The sequence below is a fragment of the Strix uralensis genome, chromosome 1, assembly GCF_047716275.1.
Source record: "Strix uralensis isolate ZFMK-TIS-50842 chromosome 1, bStrUra1, whole genome shotgun sequence".
Classification (NCBI taxonomy): Eukaryota; Metazoa; Chordata; class Aves; order Strigiformes; family Strigidae; genus Strix; species Strix uralensis.
The window spans coordinates 12,220,319-12,238,725 of record NC_133972.1 but is presented as its reverse complement, the minus strand read 5'-3'; the positions used below and the strand labels follow the sequence as shown (position 1 = coordinate 12,238,725).

Sequence of the window (18,407 nt, the reverse complement as noted above, 5' to 3'; positions counted from 1 at the left end):
TTTATTTCTAAAAATACTTTCACAATTTCCCATTACAGAACACTCCTACAAACTACTAGCACTATACCACTATGTTATTTTTAACACATTTGCTTTACTTCATCCTAACACTTCACAACCTATAATTCTGCAGCAGTCCACACAATTTCTACTCTTCCTTGGCCTTTCTACCAAGATCCATGAGTAGCTGCCATTTTTCACCCTTCAAGCAGATTCGAATGCCCACCTGTGCCATAAATCAGCCTTTCTGTGGCAGGGTGCATAGATGTAAGTAGTGTGAAATGGATTCATTCAGGTTTTCATCTCTATCCTGCAGAACAAGGGAGATGAAGCTGCTTTATATGAAGGATAAAGCTACACACAGAGAAATACCGTCCTTTGGACGGAGCTTCTGATAGCACAGGTGTGTAGCTAAAGTTATACTGCTTCCCTGAGCAAAGTAAAGATCTATACAGTAGCTTTTATTCAAGCGAATTATTTTAAAAGTAACAACCACCACCACCCCTGCCAGCCAAAAGTAGTATTACTGCTCTGGTAGAAGGACAAAATGAGGCCCTACTCAGGGAGAAAGTGCTTTAAGCAAACCAAGCTGCCATGCTGGGTTGAATCCTAATTAGGGGCAGCACCAGGACATGCCCTTTTCTCATTTGAAAAGATGAAGATTCACTCCAGTACAGCAGACGTTTTCTTCCATCACTGCACTTTGCTCTTGCTCAATCTTACCACCAGTTTACATTTTTATTTCTAATTTTTGCTGTTTACTAAATTCCTTACGGTTTGTCAACACATTCTGGCCCAGAGATAGCCACAACACATTTCGGAAGCTTCCTTTTCTGAGTCTTTTTTTTTTTGCCTTCTGACATAATTTCTCTTCCCAAACTTACACCAGTAATATAAAAATGATCCATTAAAAATAGAAATTGTTCTGAAATGACATGCTTAATAAAAGTATTCTAAGTCCAGTAGTCTTTACAGATGGGAAATAGCTGCTGAAGCTAATATGAACCAGCAATGGCTATATTTTTCAACAGCTCTGAGCTATACACCATGTGTACTCTTTTGTTGCAGTTTGTTTGGTTTTAAGCTGAAGAATGGCCCCTCTGGTATTGTAGATCCCAATCATGTCTTGCTGTCTCGTGTTCAGTAAAACAAAAATGTTTCTTCAGCAAGAAAGAATGCACCACCATAAAGATACTCTGAACAGTGAAAATAGCATGTAATAATCCACTTGGAGATGGAAGGGGATTTGTATCCAAATTGGTTTTTATTTAATTAATTTCAAGTTATTGCCTTAATGAGTCGGAAATTCCCATCCAAGGGGTATTCATCTGGCACTGATGTATCTATTAAGTAAAAGTTTTCTGTTCGTCAAATATGAATGTGGTGTTTAACCAGGAAATATCTATAAATTATGTCGTCCAGGACAATAAAAGTGTCATCAGTGTAAACTTTGTCCTTTTTAGCATATTTTAATTTATGTAAAGAAAAACTGAATGTGGCCTGAAGCAACTACTTTCATTCAAAATGGGTTTGTGGTACAGATTTACACAAAACAGATTCCCCACTATTGCTTGCAAATTTTCATAAACACACTAGAATTTCAAATTTCACAGGTGTCATACATTTCTAATACAGAGGTAATCAAGCACATGTGCAAAAGCTTGAACTCCATGCAGGTTTCTGCACATGAAAACATGGTTTAAAGATGGCATTCTACTGCACACTGAATGTGTGTGCAGCAAAAACAACACTAGAACTAATGCGGTCGTTTGTGCCTGTAACTTTGCAATGCCTCAGAAGTTATCGCTGGATTTCAAGGTTCAGAACTTTGCTCAGAAGCATTTCAAAGAAATCAGCATTAAGTCATTTCAGTAACAACATTTCCTAGCAAAAGAAGAAAAACAAGCTATTCAGAAATTCTTTATGTAGGAATCTTCTCTCAGATCTTAGAAATCAGATGTATAAAGCATATGATCTTGTTTCCCTTTCAAGAGGTTTCTACTGTGTGCCAAATGTGGTATTATTGCATATCCGTGGTGCATTCCTCATTTGTATTACACTAACTTTATGTCCTTAATAAAAAGATAACCTGTATAAAACACCCACATTTTAGTCAGAAACTTCTATCTCTTCCACTGTGATCTCTTTACTGCCTCAAAAATTATAGTGTCACATGAAATATAAAGTATTGAAGAAAATGAATGTTACATACAGAGCAGACTTAATAAAGGTTTAAGTTTTGCTCAAAATCCTGTGTTGCTAATAGATTGATTTCATGGCTTAATCATAAGACTTTACTGACTGGAGGCACAGCCTCAGTATGCAATAAAGTTACGTGATCTACAACAGTAAACTGCTTTCTGAGGCATTAAATCAGTAGCCAGATGGTTGGAACAAACTAAAATTTGCAACACGGAATTTCTCTAAGTTAAAATGGAATATATACTGCTGTTAGTTCTATCCATTTTTCAAATGTCAGATACAGGACACAGTTTTAGTATCCCATTATTAAAATGCTTTGTGAGTGTTGTGGTTTAACCCCAGTCAGCAACTAAGCACCACGCAGCCTTCTGAGCTGTAAATATGTATTAACATATCTCAAAATTAAGCACCTCAGTGATGTATGTCGATGTTTTGTTGATGCTGCTCAAATTCATTATAATTTGTCTTCTGCATCAGCTGATACCTCTAAAACCATCCTTCAAGCACATTCAATGGCTTGTTTACTGAAGGGCACTTTCCACAGAGCACTGTTATATTGATGTTATGCTGATTATCTATAGCTACCGCAATGCAATACAAAACCAACATCATCTAACTGTTTTTTTTATAAGACTGTTTTCACTTTTATTTAAGAAAAAAAAAAATCATACTCCAGTTTACTAGGGTACGCTTCAAATGATCATCTTACTTTTAGTATATTAATTACATGTTATCTGGTCAAGAAATAATTCAAGGTTTAGCGAAGAAAAACAGCATGAAAAAGTAAGATTCTTTTTTCATCTTTACTTTGGCCACTTTTCTACATGCTGACTGAAACAAGGTTTTCTACTTTTTTCAGAGCTAGTTTTGTGGAATTTTAAGCACAACTCAGTCACATGAACATAAATGTAGAATGTGGAAGATTTTGCTATTAATAATACATGGTTATTTCAAAGTAACTTTCAAACAAGCACACAGTATGATTTTAAAGGCACTTGAGTAAGTTTTCACTACAACAACAAAAGGCACATTTGCTTCTTTGGAGACACTGACCACTTAAGTCTTTGAAACAAAACTGACTCTCTATACATCAGAAAATGGTTTTGAGAAAGTGATGAAATAATACATGACCAACTTCAAATAAAGAAAAATAAGAAGCAAGTTTAAACATGTTTATTTTAATTATGCAAGAGAATGACTAAGTTTGAATGAATTGTAAAAAGCCCCCAGTGAGTAGATGAAACTGTTACTAACAATGATTAAATGATTCCTATGATTATATTGCCTCAAGTCCTGGTGAGGTGATGCGAACATCTGGAACTCCAGTGTAGATCTTAACACAATGTTTTAATAAAATCCATCTTCATAATGGACACTGAGGACTGTTACCCTCATAATACAATTTACATGCAGTTATTCAATATAACACTTGTATTTTCTGCCATTCATATAAAATTGAAAAGCTTTACAAAAGTCCTGGGTTTTTTTCAATTTTTCAACATACTTCCCTTTATTCATGTGGTACTAACAACATTTGTCCCTTTCTAACAGTTCATACTCCCACTTAATTTTGTTTGGTGCATTTTGAGGTGTGCGTGAAGTTTCTGGCATTCTACTGAAAGTATTAACCTTCACTCTACACACACCAGGGTCAGAATGTAAAAATTACTCAGACTACCATTACTGTGATCTGTCATTGCCTATTGTGTATGTGCACTATACATTTGAAGAGAAGTACCTGTAAGGACTGCACTCAACTTCATGTCTTCTCGTGTTCTGAGATGGGACATACTATGAGTGTGCAACATTAACATGGCAGCAATTGGCAGACGTTCTTAGGACACTAGGCATGAGATGTTTCAGCTTCCTTGGTCAAACAATGCTTGACTTTTTTTTCTTCCTTTTTTTTTTTTTTTTGATAGAAAGGAGGACTCTGGTAACAATAATTGCCACGAGCACAGAGTTCTGATGTTTGCCATTGTTCTCAGCAGAAAACAAGTCTATTGGCAGAATATCAATCCTACAGTAGAGTTATGTCCAGATCATGCATGGTTAGCTTTCAACAACCATGAATATCTGACACTAAGTACAGAAACTTGACAAACTCCTTGTTTATCTAGGGCATGCAAGTGTCATGCTTTAAAGATCTGCACTACTGCTTACAGAGTATCAGGAGCACCACCACAGAAGACTATCTAGTGTTTATGATGCATAGAACAGACTTGTAACATTATCTCACTTGAGCAGTGACATTTGGAGACCACATTCCCGGCATCTGTAGGTGGTTCAAGACAGCTTAAGTAAACCACCTCTTTGACCAACATTTTTCTGAGGTGAAGACACACATTCTATGTATCCCTGGAATCCAGATACTAAACTACCTCTGTAATGCTTCCTGCACTACTGCAACTACCAAAGATTTTGGATATCAGTGGGAATAGCAGCACATAAAGCTTTTCCAGAACCACTAATGGCATCTCTCTGCTGGATGACTGAAAAGACAGTTTGTCAGAGTAATATGGATGGCTCCCCAGTTCCCTCTTTTAAAGAGGGAATATCGATATCAAAGCATGGATGAGACTTCCCACACATATGTATGATTCCATCATTCAGGTGTCAACAGTGTCCACTGCAGTTCTTGAAGTGACTACAAGTGGCCATTAGCAGGTTAGCACACAGTGTCAATTTATTCACCAGAGATTTAGGATACCATTTTTCTTCCATTTTCTGTTTCTCAGGCATTGGCTTTGCAAGCCTGGAGTGAGATACCTGAAGGACATAAGCACTATCATTTTCTTATATTCCCAGAGATAAGACCTCTTGTTAGACTCAGGAGGGCATGCATAACAGATGTGTTAGCATAGGCTAACGTGCTCCATGAGGCATCAAGTTACAGCACATGGCATAAAGATTCTACTCAGTTTATAAGTTGAGCACCATACCTCATGCCCTGTGATATGCATGAGACCAGAAACAGCAGCTGCAATGGAGTCATATCCACCTCTCTGAACCATTGGACCAGTCTGACCATAACCTAAAATAGAAAGAGAACAATTAGTAATTCAATCAAGGACAAGTACAACATAAACACGTACTACTATTTTAGTACAAAAAGGAACCAACTAGTATTTCTCATCAGCTTTTGTTCACAAGTTGTCCAGATTGTACAAACAATGAATGCTGTTGTATCCTATTCATTCCTGCACATTTTTAAGAGTAAACGGCTGAATTTATCCTGTGAGGGTTGATGATGTGTTTGATCTTAATTCTAGACAGATTCCTGGCTGTGCCATGTTTCATTCACTTTGGATAGAATTCCTTTTTTTAATTTGTTGCGTCAGTTGAGGTGGGATTCAGATGTCATTTCAGAGGCTCTTTGGTATCTCCACAGGCCTCTAAGTGCTGTCCAACAGGGCCCGTGTTGCCTGTGTGATATCTCCACTCTGCCATAAAGATATCTTGAATACCACAAACAATACTAAAATCATGACACTATGGTTTAGACACATGAACTGTTCCTCCCTTACTTTTCTGACTTGATTCCACATCTAAACAGAGCTACCTTCAAAATAAAACACTGCTTATAAAAGGCTGGCCCTTTAGCAAGTACACACAATATGTTTACCAAGAGTTAGTAATAACAAAATGCAAAATACAAAAAACTTTTATGGAACTACATACAGTTTTGCTCAGCTACAGAATTAATTTAGAATTAACAGCTGTAGCCAGAAGGATGCTCTCTTGTTTTCCTCTGCTTTAACTCATCATATTCTCCTCACAACCTCTCCAGTGAGGAGGTCATGCAGGATCAGCTGAAGAGGTCACAAATCCACGTATCAAACCTATTTCCCTGGCAGGGATTATTGCCTCTCGGTATAACCCAATAATTTAGCGTTCAAATTGGAGGCAGTTAATGTACTGGGCCTGTACAATGTAATGACATTAAGTGGTCAAAAAGCCAAGTCTGGTTTTCTTTTACGGAACCGGTGACCACCAACACAGAGGGAAGAAGTCAACAGGGAAGGAGCAACACGTTTGGTTGCTATTACTCGAACTAATAGAAACTGTCAGAGCCATTAAGAATCAGATTTAAGAGCCTCTCCTCCTCAGAGATGTAGCAAATTCAAAAGCTAGTCTCAATCTTTCTTCTCCCTTTTCAGATTATGTCTAGGAAAAATCCCCTAATTACAGGAGCAAACAGTTAAGAGATATTTGTCACAGACAAGATGTCAGGTTTGGCTAGCACCTTTAAGGCAATGTTTCTGTATTACTCTTAACTGTGAGGACAGTATTAAAATAAAAATATATCAACATATACTGCAAGATAAAAATTCCTGAATCTCTTAAATTCCTTGTAATTATTCTCCCAAATAATCATCTTTATATACAGTCTGTTTGGTAGACGTTGACAGTCTAAACATTAGCTTTGTTGATTACAGCACACAAAAATCATTACTTACTCATTGGAGTAATCTTTCTCAGTTCCTCCACTTGGACCAATGCTCTTATATACAAAATTCATAAATGACTTCTAATGTACAGTGCAAGAGAATAACTATCACTTCAAACTGGAGTTGAAGCACTTCGTTACTCCAAGTAATATTAAGTAAATCATACCAAGCAACCGATATCCACTAGACATACAGATTTCTCCATTGTACCACAAACTATCTTAATTACCTGATATTTTTCTGGAGACATCAGATCCACACTGTGCAAAGCTGAGGTGGAACTCAACTTCTACACTCAGTGGTACAGGGAATATCAGAAGACTACAGCCAGCACATTGACTTTGTCAATGTAGCCTCATTCAAACATTTTGGAAGAAAGGTTTCAATAAGTTTCTTATGGTCAAATCTGTATCTTATTGTCTTTGCTACTCAAAAGAGAGAAGGAAAAAACCTACCAGTTTACCCAGCTTTATTCAAAATCACGTCTCTGACAACAGCTGACTGTGAGACCCTAAAGAGCAACTCGTGACATTTCCTTTCCTATTTACACACTTAAGTTTACAGAAAATAACAGTGGTTTCATTTTCAAACATAACAGGACTAGCAAATAAAACATGGTGGATCCACCCAAAAACGCTCTGAGGGGCTCTAACTAAGCATATACTATTATCTCATTGGAATGAACTGTAGCATTAAAACCATTTAAATGTGTGGGGCCACTTCAAAAACAAAATCTTGCTCAATTAAAAAAAATACCCAAAACAACTTTAATTGAATAGTGAAAAGCATATTGAAGTAAGTGAGAAATTATGTACTGGCCTCAATTATTAAGAAAGAAAAGACATCTCAACACATCTGCTCACACAAATGTTTTTAAACAGAAAACATCTGAAGATTAAGCATTTAGTATGTAGACAGAACAACTATAAATGCTTTGCAATGCTCTTCTGGTAAGGACAAAGACCCATTCCTCTAACACTATATTCAGGAAAGGTGACAGGCAACAAGTCATGCACTTTTTTAGTCGTATTTTAGAAATATAATTTTTTAAGTCCTTTTCATGCATTCTAACAGCCTGGTTTCAAAATAAGAATTTGTATTTAATGGCTTTCTGGTTAAAATTAGAGATTCTAAGGAGTATTTAATGAGTTTTCACAGGTCTCAATAGATTAAAAAGAAAAAAATACATCATTCTGCTTTTGATCTGAATTCTGAACTGACAAAATCTGTTGTCATTGGAAATGGTTTGCCCCAGTAACTACAGACATATAAAATGCCTGGAAGAAGAGGTAGCCATCTAACTCGAAGAGTTAAGTGACAAATAGCTACTTCTAAAAATGAAAGATCTCATTATCCAGACAAAAATCAAAGGCTGAACATTATTATTCTAGTAAACGACACAAGTCAATGGGCCAGCCCAGTGCAGACATTTTACAAATAACTATGAACGCAAATACAAAAAGTTTGAAAGAGAGCACAAAATTACATTCAGAAAGTTTTCAGCCTGGTGCACAGGTCTCACCATAACTCTAATATATACACATATATATGTATATATATGTGTGTGTATATACATAAAAATATATAAAACAACTTCTTAAAGATATAAAAATGCCACCCAAAGTTTATGTTTGTCCAAATACCCTGCGTTCTCTCACACTTGAATTCAGTATGCAAAAGCGTAAATTTGCAGTTACACGTGCTTAACCCTAAATATAGGTTCCTCTTTAATATAACGTAGTTAGCGTCTTATCAAGTTTAGATACAACGGAAAATACTTCAGGCTAAAAGGATAATCCCTACTGAATACTGAAAGAATAGACTTTACAGCGATGGTCTCTGAAGAGGAAAGAAGGCAACTGATCACACTCTTGCTCTGAACTGCCCTCTAGTGGAGTTTACCTCCTTAGGCTACAGTCAGTGTTTAAATAGTCTCTACCAGTAGAGAATTTATTTTAGGCCTTAAGTTCAGTGAACACATTTTTATTTTGGGGATATATTTCAAAGGAGAGACAAAAGAATTTAAAACTTAATTTAATAAAACTGAGAATTTTCTAAATCATTTCAGCGGGAGAGGGAGCTGCATAGATGTGTAATCTGCTGTAAAGCTTTAGATTTGTGTAAAACAAAATCTGGAAAGAACAAAAAGTTGCTCTCCCCCTAAAACCCTATTCAGCTCCCAAAATCCCTATTCTAGACCTTGCACTAGGAAGGCACAATTTATTCTGATACCTGCCATATCCTCATGTCCCTAAATCTCAAAACTGATGCAATATGAGCTGGTTTGCTCTACTGCAAAATGTACACCAGTTTCGCAATCAGACTGGTTACAAGATGTAATAACCCCTAGTCAGATCTCCAAGTGCCTCCTAAAAATTGTCATTATCAAAGCACTATTTAATCTGCATAGCAAGCATTTGAAACCATCAGAAACACTAGCTGTCCACTAAAGGACTATTTGCTTATTCGGCATTGTCACACCTAAATCTTCCCGTTCTTGTCCTGACCCTGCAGCCGAGTCTGTCTTCTACATAAGAAAGTATACTTTTATCTTCTTTACCTTTTTGTGAGCAAGAAAAATCCAACTGGATATGAGACAAGTATGAAAGAACAAGTTGCACTGGCTACTTTGTGTCAGATTAAGGGTAACACAGGCCTTTATGGCAGGCATTTACAAAGTGAACGCCACAGCTTTCCACCAGCAATCCTGTATCCTTATCTCAGACAAGAATGGAGAAAACGACCTTACAGGCTATATTTAGCATCCTCTGTTTTTCAGAACTTTCCAAGTGGTTAAAGACAAATTTGCAGCTGAAAATTTTGAAAGAATATTCTTAACTAAGATCTCCACCATCTCTCTGTGTTAATCTGCAGCATAACATACAGTGTCTGAATATTCAAAATGGGGCATGCTTAATGTGACATAAAAAAGGATATACCTCTGTTCCCACATCTATTTGTTCCATATCTGGGGAAATACGACAATTAAAGCTGCATAAAATAAGGCAGCTAATATGGAAAAATGCAGCTCACAGCTGTTCTAACAGAGCTTCCAGTTGTGTGATGTTAATCTTTGATACAGAGCAACAAGAGAAGACTCAAGATGCCTAAAAAATAGTTACGTAGCAAAACTAAAAGATAATCATGTCAAGATAAACAGCAAATTATAATAGCACTAAGATCACCATCACTAGCTGGGGGCATTACAGAAGTAACTTTAACCAAAATATTAATTGCAACTGATTGAAGATTCATTTGGCAAAATGAATTGAAACAAATAAATTTACCATAAATATTGGCAATATACACCCATCCCAATTAAAACTAAGAGTGAGACTGCTGCTATTACCTGATTAAATACATCGTTATTAATACATCACAATTCCTGACAAAGGGAAGGACTGAAAGTATTTCTTTCACCCAGATTTTTCTAGCTGGATCAGAGAGACCTAGTAAAATAAAGAGTCTTCAACGGGAAATAAATCTTAGCTACTTCTCTAGGGTTGGTGTGACATTCCTGCTCTGATGAAAGGGGGCCAATTAGTCTGAAATACAGAAGTCAGCTCTGACACAATGAAGCTAATCAATTCTGTGCTTAGTGTACAAGTGCCATGTGATGGCACTCAAGCTTTGGAACATACCACAGAAAAAATGATAATATTTGCAGGCATCATGTGGGACAAAAGTTTGGGAAAAAATAACATGTCATAACAAACTACTGCTAGTTTATCCACTTTAAAATGGTCAATATATTTATCACATAAGAGAGACATACTTTGCTTTGGAAACCACCCTAAATGATTCTGTTCTGAGAGACAAAAATAAATATTATGAAGTGAGAAAGGTCAGGCTGAAGATTAGGAAAAATGTAATAACAGTAAAAGCTGTTAGACTGCACAAAAGTGTTATTAGTGAAGCTGCCAAATGCCAGATGCTCAAAAATGTCACACTAAATTTAAAAATGCTAGCAAAAACTGTTTCCAAAAAGAACTCTGTTAGAAAAACAGACTAATGTGTCTTTCCAGGTTTAGCTTTATAATACCATGTCAGCTACAACATAGCTTTATTTTATTTTTGCCAGATGACAGTGGGATTTTTAGCTACATTTATGGCAGACATTCTTCATAAATTTTAAGAAAGCAGGCAAACCAAATAAACAACTTTGTCCCAGACAAAGTTCCATGTGTCTGTAGATCCTATGCTATTCCAAGACGTGTACTGAACACACATTTGGACACCCCATTTCCTTGCTTAGGAGTTACTGACGATATGATGACAGGATTCCTAACGTGTATAAAAACAATTCATTTCAGCTAGGAGCTGCCTGAAAGCATCTGGGATAAACAGACACCAATGTGTTGCAATATCACTTAAAGGACAACCACCCTAAAACCAATATTTTTATGTAGGTTACCTTAGATTCATTTGGGATTTTTACAAAGGTTTGCAAAAATCCTTCTTCATTTCTCAGGTTGTTGTGCATTTGATTTGTATTTTATGAAATCTAACACCTTCCCCAGACTAGTGGGTCACAAACACAGTTTGCACCTTCCACAAAACAACAGAGAAAGAAGTAAATCTTCAAAAATTACTAAAGGCACAGGAACTGGAAGGGAGACAAAAGAACTCGTGCAACACCTGAAGATGCTACCTTCATTTCTTCAATACAATTTGCTTTCAAGCTAATGATGGCCCTGTAATTAATTGCTACAGGGAAGTCTGAATATGATTTTCTGTGTCATAAAAAGAAAGGTCAGCATTTCTCATTATGACCTTTGTTCAAAATATTTGTATCACATGCTAGAGAAAACCAAAAGCCATCATTTCTGCACTTCTTCATTATTTGATAGCATGATAAAACTTTATAAGACCAAATATAAAACACATTGTGCTAAAAGGAGAGGAAAAACCAACACGGAGACATGCTGTCAACACAGACCAATTCCCTGTAGCTCAATTCCCACATGACAAATGACATTATAAAGTCGGCCTGTATAGGATATTCTGAGCAAAACATAGAAAAATATGTTCGACATAGGCATTTCTACAAATAGGGACTAAACATTGTCACAAATTCAATCCAGATAGATGGCTATCCCTGCTGAATAACAAATTAATGAGAAACACCTTTTGACTTGTTCTATTGCCAAAAGAAAACATTCAATTAAAGACAGCTTACATCTTTACTTAATAAAGATTAATGAAACAAGCAGAAGAACACAAGCAATTCTCTGTGATGAGAAAAGCCAAAACCTAACAGACGCATTATATGAAACTTTGCAATGTCAGAGCTGCCAAATACGTTAGCAAAACGAGTAACGACTTTTGGAAAATGCTTGCCATGTGTTGGTCAGAAGGAAAGGAAGTATAACTTCCTGGGTAGGCAAGCTTACAGATCAGAACCGATATGAAAAAGGTGAAGTCAGAGCAAACTGTCAAGAGAGATGAAAGGAGTTTAAAAAAAAAACCCAACCTTATGTCAGCAGGCATAATATCTGACCAACGATCTGATAAATACATCACATTTCCCAACTGATGATTGTGAATGTGTACAATATATCAATTACTTTATTGCTTTTACACATGCTGATTTAGACTTTCTAACCCTGTATTTTAAAACAAAATCAGGTGTTATAAATTGGAAGGCAAAGATTAAAAAAAATTTTTACATCAAATGCAAAATCTGCTAGGATTTAGCTACTGAAAGACTAGGAGGGGACGAACAACAGCCTCTGCCAGTTGTCCAACTCCATTCCATTTTCACGTGATCTGGGTACCCAGCCTCACACGACTCCTCTGAAAACACCAACCACACTTCTGGGACAAGGCCACAGAGCATTTCAAACAACCCAAGTCTGGTTTTCAACAGGCTTTTAATCAGGCCTGCAAACTTCTGAGCCATATTTTCCAGCTTTTCAACATGCCAAATATAAGTTACAAGAAAGCAGTTCTTCCCTCCATAACCTAAACTGTAATTACCTAAGAGATGCTACTACCACTCTCTTTTGCTAAGTCAGCTGAAGTTAACTTGTCACTCTCTGAATTTCAAGGCAGAAGCGGCAATCCAGTCAACGGGGAGGCACTCTTCTACACAATCTCAGACATCAGATGTGACACGGTGACCATTTTCTAAAAGAAAATTTTAAATAAAAGCTTAAGCTTTTAGATGACACTCAGATTAAGTACTCTAACTTTTTTCCCCTGCCTTGTAAGGAGGCTGAGAGACACCCAAATTCTCCATGATTGTTTTGGGTTTATACAAATATTCCCAGCTACACACTCTTAAAGGTAACAACTCACTCCTTGTACCCTGCTTGGTACAGATACAGCTGATCTTATGATTCCAAATACTTTTATTGTAGAAGCTAATTTCAAAAGAGTGAAGTCAGTTATTCCTAACAGTGTAGCAGTGACATTCCCCCAGAATCCATCCAGGTTGGAAAACTTGCACAGAAACTAGCTGAATACTGGGGTGAGCTGTCTGTACTAACCTCTGTGTGTCCTCACCTACTTTGCTAGAACTCCTCTACCCACCCACCTCTGCCATGCTATTACTACCAAGGTAAGGGAGCAAATATTTATAAGAAACACCTGGCTAATTCTGGGAATCAGCATGGAGTCAACAGAAAGATACCGGATTTCAGCTCAACAGGTACTACCAATCTTGTTATTTCTGCAATGAAAAAAATGTGTAAAACTAAGAGTACCTGCAAGGTGTATTTTCTATGAATATTTATAATGCTATGGCCAAGCAGCACAGTGTCAGGATAACCTCAGAGAAGTCTCAGCTCTGAGGCCACAGATACACAGTAGGCTCGGATAAGGACGTGATTATCCTATGACAGAAATTTAAAGCAACTACTTAATTACATAATTAATGAGAAATTAATGAGAAATCATCTGAATCAGACAACACTCATTCTAAACTGAGTATGTTGTGTCATTTGTTGTGACTGTACATAGTTTTGTTGACAAATCTGCACAGCAACAGCCAGTGAAGAAGCAGACCTTGACTAAGCACTCCATTACACCCACATGCATGTGCACACGTGTGTGTGTACTGCGACCCTGAATTCTCCCTCGAAGATCAAATACATAGTCCCTCACGGGGCTGAAGCTGGAAAAGAGTGTCAAATGAACTCAAAATCAGTATGGATTTTTTTTAAAACTTTCCAAACATTTCCTCCAAATTTCCAAAACAAATCTGTGAAGTTTAATTCCCAAAGAGGATTAAGTAAGTTATACAGAATACAATACATACTTAAAATTCCAGGCTGCCCTTTCAAACCAATAACTTTACTGACATTTTTGAGCCTGGTTATAGTTCTCTTTGGTTTATACACACAAAATATGTAAACAGCTCAACCCTACTCAGCTCAAAAAATGAGCACACACCTACCTCCTATCTCTGAAATCATGAACTCTAACACCAATTTCATTTGCAGTCCTGATACAACATGAATTTTCTATGCAACCTAATGAAGGTTAATGAAGGTGTAAATCACAGCTTGAAGTTTAAATGAACTGTTCTTGCAGATCAGATGGAAGTGGAAAGTTGCAGTAACTTCCCAGTATATTAGAGACTAAACGAACATAAAGAAAAGTTGAAAGAGCCTTTTCTTGGAAATACATACGAAAGTGATCTTGAATATTCTTAATATTAACAGATTCCCTGATGATACCACGCATAGTTATATATAATAGTTGCTGATCATTTACAGGAATTTAATATGTGGAGTGGTAAAAAGTAAATGCATCTGGTTACTTGAAACAGCTGAATCTAATAACTGATTAATTCAACGTATTGCCTAACTTGAATATTTTTCTACTAACAGATTTTACCACTTGGCTCCTTAGGAAGGGTCATATGTGAAAAGAATCTTTGCCTTCACCAAAAAAAAGCTGTAGTGGACACAACTGATATTTCACATACTTGTTTTTTTTCCCCCTCTATAAAGATTTTCCTAACACAATTACCTCTAATCAAATTCTCTGACTCATATCTCATTGATGAGAAACACCTTCTAAATAAATAAATACAATACAAAATATAACAAGATACCAGCTGTTCAGCCTGAACAACTGAACAAACTTTTGATGGACATCTTGAGGCATCACTTTGTGAAGGTTTTCAGAACTGCAATAAAGTTAATAGAATTAGAGCAATTTATAGCACAGTATCTTTGCTTACAACCATGTATTTTGCTATATTTAGGATTTTCAGCTTGCATGTTAAAGAAGTTAGGATTTGTTAGCAAATTCACTCCCATATTTCTTACGATCATGAGTTTAATTTGACAGAAATAAAAGAAACTGACAAACAATCATATATACCCTGAGCAGGTACATGATATATAATACCCCTTCTTATTGTAAAAAGAATATAGAGTTTTACATGAGTAAGCATTTTGTAGGCGCAGTTCCATAAAATTATTTTGAACTATGTATTCTCTTAAAAGAGGTTACAAAATTTTGGCCTCCCATTCTGCTCTGGAAAAGGTGGTCAGGGTTCACTGCAAAGCATGACCACAATGGCGCAAGGTACCCCTGTCTTGACTTTGTCATATCCACAAGGACTCTATTCCCAGACAAGAAAGTCATCCTATTAGAAAATTTTTCTTGATGTTGAATAGGACCCTTTTTTGCTGAAATTGTAGCAGTTACTTCTTGTCCCATGTATCACAAACTGATTATTCTCTTCTCTTTATAAGAACTTTTACTTATGGGAAGACTGTTATCCACAAATCTATTCTCATTACTTTGCAGTAACATCTACAACTTACAACGACAAAGTTTTCCCTACAAGACAACTTGCAGATCAGTGGGTTTCAGCCAACTCTGACATAAACACTGGAATACAGAATGCTTTTAATGTTCAAGTACATGGTAAAGTGCCAGATACTGCCACCATTTTGGTTTCTTAAAATGACAAAATACGGGCCATTTTTCAATAGTTTGTGTCTTCTACACCCAAAACTGTTTTCTTTTTCTCTGTTAGCTACTGACAAAGTGTTTTATTTTATCACAGTATTTTAAAAACAGAAGTAATGAAGACCATATGCTTACTGGGAAACATTTGCAGGTCAATACCCGCTACTTACAGTCTTCCTACCAATCTAACACCACCCACAGAAAATACCGTGAATGGGCACATAAAGACACAGGATCGTTGCACCATTTTAATAAGTGATATTTATTTCTTTGGTGAAATATCAAAACCTTACCATTTTAAACAGTAAAACAAACCCCACCACCACCACCCCACCCCACCCCCAACAAAAAAAAAATCCTGCAATCTTCACATGAAGTCCATCAGGCAAGGAAAAAAGATTAATAAAACTACATAAAGCAGATAAGGCAGCCACAAAACAGGAGATTCCCTGAAAAATATTTCCTTTAGAAACCAGCAGAGAAATCTTTAGTAATAACATATAAAATGTTTGGTGATCTTTTCTCGGGTCTTCTCTTTAGAATATTAGAACTCAAACACAATACATACTGCTTTACAAAAGCCTACTGCAAGGCTTCTGAAGCTGCCTAAAATCTTCCAGCTTTATTTCTGTTAACTTAGCTAGGCACCAGTCCAAGTATAATAGCTACTGAAAAATAAACATTAAACCATCAGTAAGTGTCTCCACAATTGTACTGTGTTGCTATGCTGTTCATATCCAGGATTTCAGTGCCTAATCTGGTTTCATTCACTGTAAACTAACCCAGTGTCAAGTCTTACGACTCACAGGCTCTCTGTCTGCTATGGTATTCTTCATTAGGACAGAGTCCAAAATCCCAAAGTTTCAGATTTTATACAAAATACTGCTATTTAGATGAAAGAACAAGCAATGTGCATGAAGTCATAAGAAAAATATTACTTCCATGCACAGCTGAAAGTTAGTACTTAATTTTAAAGCAAGGAAGAATTATGACTTGTTCATTAAACTTCGTATATGCTTCATACTGAACAACGAATGGGAACACAGTGTTTCAGAATAGCATTCATTTTCAACTGCTTCTTATTCCTAAACTCACAATATTTTGGACATTCAGGCTATGTGAGACTGAAAAAATAATAGTGGAAAAAACAGCAAAGCCCTCCTGCTAGGATGCTTAATGCCAGTGCAAAAGGCTAGCTCAATCACTTACAGAATTTAAAAAAACAAAAAGCACTCTAGCTGCTGCTGGTGTGCTGATGACAGAAGCATCACAAACTCAGCTAAAAAGCCCACCTTCCTGGAGGTGCACAGCAGATCTGAATCATGCAAGGATATCAATCCTACTAACAGAGAAGGGATCCCGTCAGCTCCCATCTGTTTCTCAGCAACCTTTCTTTCAACACACTTCCTTTCAGCTTCCACTCTTTTCATATTACTTTGGATTACTGATACATTTGGGAAGTTTGGGCTGTGTCAACGCCAGAGCCCTTTAGTACTCCAGAGGTACTGGCAAAGCTCTGCAAATATAGCTTTCCAGAACAAATTACACTTCATACTAGAACGTAAAACCATTTATGGAGACACATCTCTGAGCAGACCAATTTTACCAGCAAAAGAAAAGTTTTGTCAATATAATAACATATTTGCTAATGGCTTCTGCCAAAACAGCTAAACCAGTCAGTGTTCACACCTCTTCACATTCCTGACGGGCACAGCTGTGCTGACAGAAGCCTGTTGTATAGAAAACAGCCTCATGCTCAGTTCCAAAAAGCTTGTCAACCAGCTGAATTTTACAGAGCCTCCTCTTTTGAATAGGCCTGTTTGGGATCCCAGTATGCTCATTTTGCAAGCAGCAGAGAAAAAAACATATAAAACCACTAGCACATGAATTTGTCTTAAGTAGGAAAATTATCCTTGCATCTTGACAGAGCATAGCTACACTAGTCCTGTACAAGGAGGTATCTTTAAGGTTTGGTTTTATTCTGAAACACCCTAAAAATGCACCTTTGTTATATTTATATTTCACAGAATCACAGAATTGTCTAGGTTGGAAAAGACCTTGAAGATCATCCAGTCCAACCATGAACCTCACACTGACCGTTCTCAACTCCACCAGATCCCTCAGTGCTGGGTCAACACAACTCTTCAACCCCTCCAGGGATGGGGACTCCACCACTGCCCTGGGCAACCTGTTCCAACGCCATTCAGTACAACTGAAAAACTGAAACTGGTTCATACTAGGCTTCTTCACGCTTAACTCCTCCTTAAGGATACACGTGGCTCTTTCACCACAGATGTTTTGCTCTTGATCTCAGTCCAGTCTTTTGAGTACCTTATTTCTGTTATCCAAAGACAACCATGAATTCCATTCACACTAGCACATGCTTTGAAAAGAGGAAAGACTCAAACGGTCAGGTTCACTTTGGTCAGGGATGTGGGACAGCCAAGCCTGGAAAAGTTAACTTGCTGTACAAGGTACACAGTACTTTGCAGAAGCAAATTCAGTGTTTCTGTATTTTGATTGCTGAGGGGGTAGAAAAGAGTTACACTGCATTGCATCAGATGCCCTGGGTAATATATGAATACAATGAGGAACAATTCACTTCAATCACTCCTGAATTGAATACACACTTTTTGTGTATAATACGAATTACAAAGCATTGTTGCCATCATCACTACAAGAACTTAAAAGACTCCAAAAGTCAAGTCTATTCTGCGTCTCCTCCAATCAAGAGCTACCAAGCTGAATTGCTCTGCAACACACCTCTGTCAAACCTTGCCGGTTCACATTTTACTCTGTGATGTTTTGGAAACTCATGTTCTG

General features: G+C 36.9%; 1 protein-coding gene across 1 annotated transcript in view; it reads right to left on the bottom strand.

The window, feature by feature from the left end:
- Positions 1-18,407, bottom strand: part of SUGCT (succinyl-CoA:glutarate-CoA transferase) — a 334,540-nt gene that overhangs the window by 285,568 nt on the left and 30,565 nt on the right. Inside the window, exon 7 of the mRNA XM_074891208.1 lies at positions 5,145-5,236. Within this exon, the coding sequence (XP_074747309.1) occupies positions 5,145-5,236 (92 nt within the window). The remainder of the gene's footprint in view (positions 1-5,144; positions 5,237-18,407) is intronic.